Source organism: Brachyhypopomus gauderio, chromosome 16 (genome assembly GCF_052324685.1).
Source record: "Brachyhypopomus gauderio isolate BG-103 chromosome 16, BGAUD_0.2, whole genome shotgun sequence".
Classification (NCBI taxonomy): Eukaryota; Metazoa; Chordata; class Actinopteri; order Gymnotiformes; family Hypopomidae; genus Brachyhypopomus; species Brachyhypopomus gauderio.
This window is the reverse complement of record NC_135226.1, coordinates 5,261,716-5,273,926: the sequence shown is the minus strand read 5'-3', so window position 1 is coordinate 5,273,926 and position 12,211 is coordinate 5,261,716. Positions and strand designations below refer to the sequence as shown.

Genomic DNA, 12,211 nt, shown 5'->3' with positions numbered 1-12,211 from the left:
CCTACCCGTTCTACCAAACAATAACAGACGTAAATCACAGCACGCGACACACGTCCTGGCACTATCCTTCCCCAAGCAGCAAGGAGGCGGAGCTTCATTTTGATTGGCTCGAAGGCGTCTCCGCCTCCTTTTCCACCATAGTCGTTTTATATGCACGCGCTTTGTTTCGCTTTGTGTTTTCACGGGCCAGACGACAGCTGCTTAAAGAAAACTATGGACTTCAGAATTAAATATGAAAACATTTCAAGGCTTACCCTTTTATTTTTTAAACTCCAAAAACGTTTAGGCGTTTAAGCTTCGTACAGAAAAATATGGCACGGCAATACAAACCTTAAGCAGTGTCGTTTCAAATGCATAATGCACTGCATTTTCACTGCCTGCTCCTCATATAAACTCCATCATAGATAATGCAAAACTGAAATATTCAAGATATAGTATGCAATAGCCTAACTATCAGCTAATAAAGCGGCTTGACATTATGCAGAAGTGTACTTATTTTAATTTGTGAGTTATACATGTACATCATTCGACAGTTTCTCGACATAAAAGCACAAGTCAGCTGTCGGACGGTTTGCGGTTGAGTGGAGAGTTTGCGCAACGCAAGGTAGCGTGAGTTGCGGGTCACGTGACCTAACAAAGCGCGAGTGAAACCTCAACTATCTGTAGCTACATACTGTTTTTTCTCGGGTTTTTCTGTTTTAAAGTACAGAGATGCTTGGATTAAATGTAGTTTGACGTTTCAGCAAGCGGATATTTGCTTGTAACGCCGCTGAACGGTTTCAAATGGAAGAAGACTCGGACACCAGAGAGATCGTGTCCGCGGACACCCTGAACCCAGTGGGGGACGACGCGGCCACCGGTTTGCGCAGCCCGCGTCGCTCCAGTTCCCCGCCGTACTCGTGTCCGTTTTCGGTCACTGTCGAGCCCGTACTCTTCCTCGCAACGTTTTCGTTGGCACTACAGGCGCCCCTCTGCACTCAGTACTTATGGGACAGAATCAGCGAGGACCTACGTTACAACGGAACGAAAGGTGGCGGCTGTAGTAACGCATCCGTTCCCTCCGACCCGCTTCAGAAGGTATTTATAAACTCAGGCTGCGCTGACGTTGCGCAGCCTGTGCGCCCCTGGGTTAAATGTGTTGATTACTTTGACTCGCCCAAATGTGTCTATAGCGTCTGGATTGTAACTACTGGACAAAAAGTTAAAGCTTTACAGAATGTGTAGAATCTGTGTATAACATGTTATAATTGTGATATGTGAATCAGACAATGTGAAGTGGTGAATTCAACGGCAACTTGATATGAATCTAGAAATGTGTGTCTAGATATCTAGTTATATTCTAGTCCCCAAAGTAAAATATAAAGTATTTCTATTTTCAATATTTGTAGTACTTTTCTTAAACATAACACAAATTAAGCATGATTCTGGACAAAAATGTTTGGCTTTACTTGAACATTCCCATTGAATGTTAAATATAAGCCAGGCTTGATTTTGGTTAAACAAAAATGGCCCATGAAAACATTTTGTCCTGTTATTTGTATCATTCTTTTTCACCCTCTTCCAGGAGGTGGAGACACTCACTGCGCACTGGAACCTGTACATTAATTTGGGAGGTTTCCTGGTGGGACTCTTCGTGGTGATCCTGCTGGGGTCCTGGAGTGACCGAGCGGGTCGGCGCGTGGTCCTCATCCTGCCCAGTCTGGGTCTGGCCGTGCAAGCCGCCGTGTACCTGACCGTCATGTACCTGAAGCTGCCGGTGGCCTGGTTCCTCTTGGGGAGGATCTTCAGCGGCCTGACCGGGGACTTCAACGGCATCCTGGCCGGCTGCTTCGCCTACGTGGCAGACACCAGCGACAGAGGCTCCCGGACGTTCCGCGTGGCCATCCTGGAAGCGTGCCTTGGGCTCGCGGGCATGGTTGCCAGCATTATTGGTGGCGAGTGGCGTCGAACTCAAGGGTACTGCGCTTTTCCGTCTTATTGCATAATGTAATTCTCGACAGTTCTTGTTGACTGTGCATTTAATTCTAAAAAAACAACCGAACTCCAAGTCCGTCTGTCAACCACTGTGTGGTCCTCACATCCTCTGATTCCAGGTACATCAACCCGTTCTGGCTTGTGCTGGCTACCAACCTGGCCACAGCCCTGTATGCGTATCTCTTCGTCCCAGAGTCGGTGACCCCTCAACCAGAAGCGAGGCTACTCTCCACCCAGCACCACCGCGCCGTCTACGCCCTCTACGCGTCCAGGGGCCAGGGCACCCGCAGGGCCGCACTGTGGCTCTACACCCTCTGCTTCTTCCTGGTGGTCACCGTGCACTTCGGCTCGCGCGAGCTCTACGTGCTGTATGAGCTGAGCTCCCCCCTGTGCTGGAACTCGCAGCTGATTGGCTACGGCTCTGCCGCCCAGCACCTGTCGTACCTGAGCAGTCTGCTAGGCCTGCGCGTGCTGCAGCAGTGCGTGGAGGACTCCTGGGTGGCCCTGGCGGGTCTGACCTCCAACGTGGCCGGTCTGCTGATGTTTTCAGTGGCCAACACCACGGCGCTCATGTTCACAGGTAACGCTTCCTCAAAGATGGCATGCGATTGGCCTGTTTTAATTATTTATTTGAGTGATGCCTGATGTGTTATGTTGGGTTTACCTGCTTAATTGAATCTTCCTTAAGAAATTCTTAAGGATCTGGTACTCAAAAAGCAAGAAGTGATACATTAACATAGAGCAGCTTAAATATAAATTATTTGCTTTTTTTAAAAGCATGTCCGTGTTCTGCAGGATTACGTTGTGGCTGTTCAACGTTATCTCAGGTCAACAGGCACAGCATGTCCTCAATTTGTTCATTTATGACATGCATAAAACTCGGTGGGGAAGGTTCTGAATCAGGACACAGATTACATAATCTATCATTGAACTGTAAAATGGTAACAGCCAGCCCACAGTGTTAGAGACATTTAGAGAGGGAGTACACAATAACACAAGTATACAATAACTTTTTATTAAATGGTCAAGGTGAAGGAAATGATTGTCATTATCTGCTGCCCATGTTTGTACTTGTGCGTTGCCACTGGTTGAGAGCGTCCAAGGGGACTGAAGTGAAAAACGCTGACACACACGTCACCTAACGCTGCTCTATGCTGCCCTCCAGTGGCTGTAGGTGGAAAAGCTCAGCTGTGAAGGTGAAACGAGTCTTTTCCATGTGTGTTACTAGGATATGGCCTTTGCTTCCTGCTGATGGCATCAACCCCAGTCCTCAGGTCCAAACTATCCAAACTGGTTGACCCCTCAGAGCAAGGTGAGACTTAATCAGCCCAGTGTAACCAGTCCACTTAGAACTCGGATCAGCCCAGTGTATCATGTAAATGGAAATAACTGAAGTAGCTGAGAGTGTTGGTGTGTTGCGTGTGTGTTGCGTGTTTGTTGCGTGTCGGTGTGTTGCGTGTTTATTGTGTGTTGTGTGTGTGATTCCTCTCAGGGGCTCTGTTCGCGTCTGTGGCTTGTGTGGAGAGCCTGTGTTCGCTGGTGGCCAGTGGCGTCTTTAATTCCCTCTACCCCGCCACCTTACATGTGATGAAGGGCTTCCCCTTCCTCTTCGGAGCCATCCTCCTCCTCATTCCGGCTGGAATCATCAGGTGAGATCACATGACTCTTCCTAGACTCTGATTAACCACTTCCATATCAGGAAGTGGAATAAGGGTATGGCGTGGTAGTACTGAGGACGTACTGGATACCTGCTGTTCCTCCTCCCATCAGGCAGGGGGCAGTGTAACCATATGATTGTACTGTTTTATCTCTACAGTGGTTTGGAGTGCAAAGAGCAAAGAATGAACAGGGGAAGTGTGGTGAACTAATTACTGCCCCCCTACAAACAGAAGTGGACCCACACACACACACACACACACACACCAGGACAGTGCGCTGTGCAGCGATGGGACATTTCGTAAACAGAGCTGACACTGGCAGACACTGAAGCAGGTCTCACTGCTGCAGACCATTTGAAGAGCGACCCATGGTTACCACGGTTACCGCAATTACCATGGTTGCAATTAATGTTTTTAATATTAATTTTGATATTCAGATATTCAAATAATTTTGATATTTTGATTGTTTTTTTTGTGTTTTTGTTTTTCCTGAGCAGCTGTATGTCTTTACAGATCACTAGCAAACACAAAGCCACAATGCTACATGGTACATGCTAGTTCCTGACATACGAGCTAGCGCTGGGCCACTTTTATAGATAAACCACGGTGTAAAGTCAAATAATTCACACTCTCAGGTATCCACATTTCCAATACCTGTTTGTACAATCATTATTTGATCCAAGGTGAAGGAAGAATCCATTACTGACACAGCTGTCTCTGAGACCACACAGGTGCAGTTTGCAGAGAGGAAACACGCTAGTTTGGGAACGCCTGGGCTGGCACACCCATCTCAGATGACATAGTCTGTGTGTGGCATTGTTGGGGTTTGGTTTTTATTCACCAAATGAAGATGATAAAGAATCAAAGATCTACAGAATGTATGGAAAGAAGAAATGCTTAAAATTCAGTAGGCCTACTGGTGGTAAAAACCATGATAATTTTGATATCATGATGTGATCATATATTTATACTGTTTTATATTTATACTGTTCCATCCCTATAAATGGAAAACGTGTATCTCTATGGCTCGAGTAATTTTACATCTGTGTGATTTGTCAGAGATTTAAGGTTCATCTCACTGAGTCGTGTATAAAGAACCAGACTCTGGTTGTTAACCCCACGGTTACAGACAGACTGCGTTGTCCAGTGGTCTCTGTCTCTGGGTTTGTGAATGGGATTAACTGTACACACGGTGCAGTTGCAGAAGTATCGGATTACCGAGTCACATGACTGAAAGAGTAGTCCGCCCTGCGGAAGTCCCTTAAGTATACTGGGATGGCGACAGCAAGGTGACCCCTGACCCTGGTCTCCACTACAACACACACAGGTCAGGTCTCACTGGTGTCCTTCGTAACACTCCCGTCCCACTAATGCCATCTTCAATGTGGACTGTTCATCTGTATCTCTACACAGTCCCCTGTCTAACAGGAGGCAGTCATTCTGTCTGCAGTATTGCTTTGAATGTTTTCAGAATAACTCCCCATCTCCCTGTCAGAGCACAGAGTACTCATGTTCCAAACCTAAACACTTGAATCAAATAAAGGGATATTTGCAAAAAAGAAAAAAAAAAGTTTATTGCAGTTAATTTCCTAAGAAAAAGGTATATCGTACAGTTATTACACGAGTGCTCGGCCTGTTCTGTCATCTCAGCCAGCAAATAAAAGCTTTCAAAGAACAGTTTACACATTAAGGCAACAGGAACTGTAGCAAAGGAGTTATGAACACTGTCATGGGTGCTGATATCACTGATGATGTCAACGTCCAGAAGCATATTATGGTGCTGAGACTATATGTAGATAGATCACATTTGACAGATGAACCCTTTGGTAGGTTGAGAATGTGTCTGAGAGCTAGTGTTTACCAATACTGCATGTATGGAACGTCATATCCTATGACGAGTTGTATGTAGTTTCAAGTACACCTGGATAACGAACTGTATTGCAGGTGATGCAGGATAGCTTGGGTTATGAGTACCTGCCTGTGGGTGGGGCTCTGTGGAATTAGCTCCACCTCCTCTTCTCTATGTTTTACAAAAGGAGCTATAGTTAAAGTTCATAACCGCTTGTGTAGAACTAATAAACGTAATGTATAAGGAACAACATGCAAATGGCAGCCTTTAAACGTCTTGTGTTCCTGCGTGGGATTCGTTTAGTAACATCTACGGGTCTGTGCTGGGTGACATTGCTGAAGTGTCTCCTACCGCCTCGGAGTGTGAGGTTATAGACTAAATGCTCTGATCATCAGAAAGGCCTCCACACACCTCTGATCCACTTCCCAAACCCATTAGCAGTTCAGGAATCAGCTGTCTGGCAGTAAGAGGCTTGGTATCTGGTGAATTCCCACAGAACTGCTAAGACAGTCACCGGCCATTCAATAAACGATAAACTATCTCTTACATGAACAATACATCAGGAACGAACATGCAAATTTTAGACCAAGAACGAATTAACATATGATCTAACATGAAAAGTAAGTATTAAACTACAGGAACTGACGTAATAATATATGTCACGTATATTTAATTGTATATCATTGCCTGGATTTGTTTGATAAGTGTATGTTTGTTCCTGAGGGGGATGAAGCGGTTTTGTTCACACATCATGGAGAGGTAACGGAGCGGGCCCGTACAGTACTGCTGCCTGAAACGTCACCCGCATTACTTCCCGTCTCACTGTCTGCGCCACCTGCCACTTCTGGGTCCACGACTCCCTGTCCGTCCTCTCTGATCGGTGCCGTTGAAGCAGTCGTCGGTGGACCATCGCCAGTAAGCGCAGGTTGTGACGTTCTGTCTGCGAGCGGTGGTTTAGAGAGCGTCTGCACCTCCTGCAAGGGCTCGGGGCCGTCGTGCTGCTCTGGATGGGTGTTTAACTTGAGGAAGCGCAAGATCTTCTCTATGCTGGCTTCCTGGTACTCGTGGGACCACCTGCGACGTGGGAGAGGGAAACAGGACGTTATTAGCGCGTCTGTCATTATCCAAACGCTTGGCTGCTCAGGAAAGAGGTGTGTGGAATCCACCACGGGGAGGCAGTGATAAGTAACTCACTTGACGCCATTAAACGTGAGAACCGCACGCATGTCTTCGGGCAGAGAGGTGGGGTCAGGCCAGACGAAGTTATCAGCGACAGGAACGATATTCTTATCCCCATTGAGAGCGGTGACGATCTCCTGCAGAGCACACGGATGAGCGTTAAGGGTGCTCCCTGATCCCCGAAGCCTGCAGTGCGGCACACGCGTTCACGTGTTCACGGTCACGTTTCCGCGTCTAACCTTGTGTACCCAGTCCTTCATGGCCACGTCGCCCATGCACTTGTCCAGCGCGTTGGCCGACAGCACCAGGATGAACGTCCGTGCTCGCTGCACGCTGGTGATCAGCTTCTCCTCGAACTTCCCCGCCTCCAGCTTCTCGACATCGATGAAGACGCTGAAGCCTCGTACCTGAAGGTGCACCTTCAGCAGGCTGCAGAGAAAGAGCACCAGAACACGCTTTCACCTCACTACCAACCCACAATTCATTAGATATCATCTCTATCTTATAATCTCGACCAATCTCAACCTTCAGCCTTTAACTTCCATGTTGCTATCGTTTATATGCCATGAATTAGCATAGACTAAGCTACACAGCGTAGTTCGAGTGTGCGTGGGCGAGTGCGGTCCGCAGGGCTCGGTTCCGACCTGGCCAGCTGTGAGCCCGTGCTGCGGCGGTAGCTGATGAACACGTCGGGGCCTGTGGGCCGGGAGTCGGTGAGGCAGGGCCGAGCCGGGCGGCGGGCGGCCGCCAGAATCTGAGCCCGGTGGATCCCGTTCCCCACGCGACAGTCGCTCTGCAGCTGCTGGTCCGTGATCTGGAGGACGTTGTTGCGGTCCACGCCTGACTGCACCATGCTGTAGGTGTACTGGCGGAAACGAGGGTCCACGTCAGCCAGCCAGTCCGCCAGGTTGTTGGGGTCACACATCGAGTAGTTGGCGTAGGTCTTCAGAACCCTCAGGTCTCGGAGGAACCTGAATCGGCAACAATATGGGCTATACAAGTCCTCACGGGGGAGCGTCACGTACGGTTAGGCTACGTAGTGCTAGGTTGAAAACCTATCAGTGTAGTCAGGCATGTTGTTAAATACATAGGTACTCATCTTAGAAGAAGATGCAGGTTTGGGGTTTCATGGACATCGAAAGTTCTGGTGTTCTGGGCTGTTGTGATACAGTCGTGTCTGTGTTTCCTTCACCTCTCAGCTGCTACCATAGCTACAACTGCCGGCTCCATCTTTGCACATATATTCCTGGGGGAGTACCTGTGTGCCTACCTGATGATCCTTTGGCCCCTCCCACTCATTATTTGGCCCCTCCCACTCTACTACCTGCTTCTCTGGCTCCTCCCAAATTGCAGATTTTGCCTGATGTCAGATTTCTATGCTGCTCTTGGAAGAGATCGTTGTGATACAGTGAGATCTTTTTACAGTTGTGGATAATCCAGTAAAGAGACTCTCTGCTTTAATGAACCATCTCACCGTGAGTCGTTCGCATAATCAGCTCAGGACCCTCTTATGTTAAACGCAGGGAGTGTTCAGGTTCATGTCAGTACACTATATGTCCACCCACATGTGCAGATAATATTTGGCTTGATGCCTATTCACACCGTTAGTACGATCTGTTTATTTGGGCTAGATGTGTTTCTGCAGGTACCTTCACCGACCTTTTGCGGGTGAGCCCTGACGTCATGCCCAGATCATTAACCAGGTCCTCCTCCGTGATGTTGAGTAGCAGGTCCCCATCCACCTGCAGATCCTGGAACCCACACACACACACACACACACACACACACACAAGTATTGCATCCGTGTCCACTAAGGTCTTGCTTGGTGGGAAGATACAGCTGCAGACCCGAAGGCCCCGCGTGGGCTCTCCACCCACGCTACACGCCCACTACACTCCAACCTCCACCTGCTGCGCTCACACCTGAAAGCGTTCGCTGAAGGCGCTGAAGCCGACCTGCTGGAGCCAGCGCTGCACCTCCACGCTCTTCCAGTTGGGGACGGAGGACATGATCCGGCACGGGACGTCCTCCCCCATCATGGCCAGAGCCCGTTTGGCTAGAGAGAGGGTGGTGGCGTTGTTGGAGTACATGACGATCCTCTTCAGGCTCTGCACCGCCCCGATCTCCTGGAATATCTGAGGGGAGCGGGGACAGAATCCGTTAGCCACCTGCTACCATGTTCATCACCACTTATGAACACAGGACCAGGTACAGCTTGTGTGGTAGGCAATTTTCCGACAGAAAATTCTTTTCAAGTTAAGAAGGGAAAAAATTATAAATTTCATAAAGTGTGTATTAATTAAAAGCTTGGTCTCTTACATGGTTTGTAATTTATTGAACTATAAATTTGTGCATTTCATATTAATGTAGTATAAAAAAAATAGAATCCCTAAAACACATTTTCTCCCTTATATCAAGGATCACTGATATATGTACACATACATGCATAACCTAAGAGCTACTGTGACACTGTGCATTCTTACAGCCCACACAGACGTCCAGACTCAGGTACACAACACAGACGTACACAACACAGACGTCCAGACTCAGGTACACAACACAGACGTACACAACACAGACGTACACAACACAGACACACAACACAGACTTCCAGACTCAGGTACACAACACAGACGTCCAGACTCAGGTACACAACACATACGTACACAACACAGACATCCAGACTCAGACACACAACACAGACGTACACAACACAGACGTAAACAACACAGACGTCCAGACTCAGACACACAACACAGACGTCCAGACTCAGGTACACAACACAGACGTCCAGACTCAGGTACACAACACAGACGTCCAGACTCAGGTACACAACACATACGTACACAACACAGACATCCACACTCACACACACAACACAGACGTCCAGACTCAGGTACACAACACAGACGTCCAGACTCAAGACACACAACACAGACGTACACAACACAGACGTACACAACACAGACGTACACAACACAGACATCCAGACTCACACACACACAACACAGACGTCCAGACTCAGACACACAACACAGACATCCAGACTCAGACACACAACACAGACGTACACAACACAGACGTACACAACACAGACGTGCAGACTCAGACACACAACACAGACGTCCAGACTCAGACACACAACACAGACGTACACAACACAGACGTACACAACACAGACGTACACAACACAGACGTGCAGACTCAGACACACAACACAGACGTCCAGACTGGGTTCTACCTTGGTGTTGCGCTGCCTGTACTTGATACTGGTCTCCACGCAGAGGTAGAAGGCGGCGATGCATTTGCCCTCCAGGCGCGTCCCGTCCAGCAGGGGGAGCAGGTGCTGTAGGTCTGCGGCGGTGCGACCCTGGACGCTGTCGGCACTGTCCTGCAAGCTACGGGCGAACTCGTCGGGGTCCAAGGAGGCGATGAAAGGCTCCACCAGCTCCAGCGTGCCCGAGCGCACCACCTCGGCCTCCAGCTCCCGGTTGGCGGCCAGCACGGCCACGGCCAGGCAGGCGTAGAACCGGATCAGCTCGTCCTCCTTGGAGAAGGCGAGCGGGAAGAGCCACTCGGCCGCCTGCTTCTCGATCATGAGGCGTTGGCACCGGTGCCCCCCGTGCGTGGCGCAGTTGGCCAGGGCCACGGCGCAGTGGCGTAGGACGGTGGGGTCCGTGCCCCGGCACCAGAACAGCAGGGCGTCCAGGGCGCCGTTGGCGATGAGCTGGGCCGACGTCTCCTCCGTGTGCTTGAACATGTGCTCCAGGATCCCAGACACGCTGCGGGCCAGCTGGGCGTCTTCCTGCTTGCGACTGAGGTTCAGGACGACCCCCAGGCCCATACGCGCCACGTAGTCCCTGCGGGAGGGCAAAGGTCAGCGGGCTGCGGAGCAGACAGCGCGCGGTGGTCACGGGCGGGCGGGGGACACCGTGGCTTACCTGTTCTCCGAGATGAGAATCTGCTCCAGCAGTTTGGCGGACTCGTACGTGATCTCCACGGCGGGCGTCTGAAGGAGCTGCAGGAGCAACTCCAAACCCCCGTCCAGACGGATTCTGTTACAGATCTCTTCTGCTACCTGCCGGCCAACTGCGGGTAAAACCCAGGCTTCCTCAACAAGCTGGAAAGTCTCCGCAATGGCACGACGTGTCTCTTCCAAGTCTCCGGTGTCCTTGGCAGACCTAAGGGTCCTCATCGCAGACCGCAGCGCAGGAAGAGACCCGTCCAAAGCCGATTGAACGTCGGCATTGACACCCGGAGAAACGGCTCTGGGATCAGAGCCTGTCCTCCGGTTCTGGATCCGACTAACATACTCAGGAACCGTAAGCCTGTCTGAACTGAACATTGAGAAGTACTGGCAGATCTTGCTAAGGCAAACGATGAAGGACAAGAACATCAGACACTTCTCATAATACTGGCACCAGCCCGGAGAAAACACGCGGCGTGAAACAACGATACAGCGTCGGTGCTACCAGGACCCACGGTGAATTCTGATCATCTGCAGACTCATAGTCTTGAGGGAGACCTGTCAACAAACGTAATGCGTTGCTTTTCAGTGCAGATGCATCAACAGTGACGGTCTTCTCTGCATCATGATGTCACTCCCGAGGAAAACACACGGACGGTCTCTCTCTGCAGAAGCCAAAGATGATTTTAACGAGTCTGATGCGTCGGGAGTCTCGGCTAGGGGCCCTCCTACTGATTACTGAGAGGCCTATTCTGTTATATCATATCCGGCATTACAAAGCGAATAAACTATACCTAGCATCATGGAGAATTATATAAATAAAAGTATTCACTAATGCACACAAAACCAGCATATATAGACTTGTACAGCAATGGAGTGTTTAAGCTATGTTTGTGCACACAAACACCGCTATTTTCTATAATATGCCAACAAAATACTGATACTTGTCATCGAAGATGTTCCACACGGATCCCGGCCCGGTTTGTTGTCGAGTGTCGGGTTTATGCCAAAAATAAAGTCGCAGGTCTCGTTTCATCGGACGCGTCTCCGTGCTTGTGTGCAGCCCGCAGCATCCTCGCCTGTACCGCCCAGCGCTCGCGAGAGAGGGCATCGCCACTGAGACACAAAGCGGCGGAGAAAAGTCAGGAAACGCCCTCTGGTGGACAAACTGGGTAATCACAGCCTCGCCATTCAGAAACAAAGCGGCGAAGAAAAGTCAGATATCGCCCTCTGGTGGACAAGAAGTATTATTAGGCACCCAGTCTGTCAGAATTGGTGAGCGTGACTAAACATTTTAAATTCACATTTTTTTACGACGTTGTAAAATTTTTAATTAAAATGTGTAGAGTCATGTTTCGGTTTTATTTTTAGATGTTTTATCAAGTCTTTCTAGAAATAGACCGGTCAGTGTTTAAAAGTCTGTTTAACACATGCAATGATGAGGAAAATCCTAATATTTCTACTTCATACTATTCATACAAACGCGTACTGTTCACGTTTAATGTAACTGAAGGATTAAAGGTGAGACCTTCAGTACGCAGTTAAATCAGACTCCTAATAAAACCTGACGCCTCAGTTAGCAGC

General features: G+C 49.2%; 2 protein-coding genes across 2 annotated transcripts; one reads left to right on the top strand and one right to left on the bottom strand.

The window, feature by feature from the left end:
- The first annotated feature begins 152 nt into the window (after positions 1 to 152).
- On the top strand, positions 153 to 5,258 carry slc46a1 (solute carrier family 46 member 1). The gene is made up of 6 exons (XM_076976210.1): positions 153 to 1,077; positions 1,565 to 1,956; positions 2,094 to 2,554; positions 3,203 to 3,286; positions 3,467 to 3,623; positions 3,791 to 5,258. Exons 1-6 carry the CDS (start codon positions 784 to 786, stop codon positions 3,840 to 3,842), a joined length of 1,440 nt encoding a protein of 479 aa, XP_076832325.1. The 5' UTR covers positions 153 to 783; the 3' UTR covers positions 3,843 to 5,258.
- Positions 5,187 to 12,205, bottom strand: sarm1 (sterile alpha and TIR motif containing 1). The gene is made up of 8 exons (XM_076976207.1): positions 10,602 to 12,205; positions 9,902 to 10,520; positions 8,583 to 8,795; positions 8,320 to 8,411; positions 7,305 to 7,631; positions 6,900 to 7,089; positions 6,676 to 6,797; positions 5,187 to 6,555 (listed from the first exon to the last, which is right to left on the bottom strand). Exons 1-8 carry the CDS (start codon positions 11,054 to 11,056, stop codon positions 6,231 to 6,233), a joined length of 2,343 nt encoding a protein of 780 aa, XP_076832322.1. The 5' UTR covers positions 11,057 to 12,205; the 3' UTR covers positions 5,187 to 6,230.
- Positions 12,206 to 12,211: the final 6 nt, after the last annotated feature.

Excerpts from the sequence above, each read along its gene's own strand:
- slc46a1 (XM_076976210.1), top strand. The coding sequence starts at position 784 with ATGGAAGAAGACTCGGACACCAGAGAGATCGTGTCCGCGGACACCCTG. Across the intron at positions 1,078-1,564 it reads CCTCCGACCCGCTTCAGAAG|GAGGTGGAGACACTCACTGC; the intron begins GTATTTATAAAC and ends ACCCTCTTCCAG. Across the intron at positions 1,957-2,093 it reads GAGTGGCGTCGAACTCAAGG|GTACATCAACCCGTTCTGGC; the intron begins GTACTGCGCTTT and ends CTCTGATTCCAG.
- sarm1 (XM_076976207.1), bottom strand. The coding sequence starts at position 11,056 with ATGTTCTTGTCCTTCATCGTTTGCCTTAGCAAGATCTGCCAGTACTTC. Across the intron at positions 8,796-9,901 it reads ACAGGCAGCGCAACACCAAG|ATATTCCAGGAGATCGGGGC; the intron begins GTAGAACCCAGT and ends CGCTCCCCTCAG. Across the intron at positions 8,412-8,582 it reads CCTTCAGCGAACGCTTTCAG|GATCTGCAGGTGGATGGGGA; the intron begins GTGTGAGCGCAG and ends TGTGGGTTCCAG.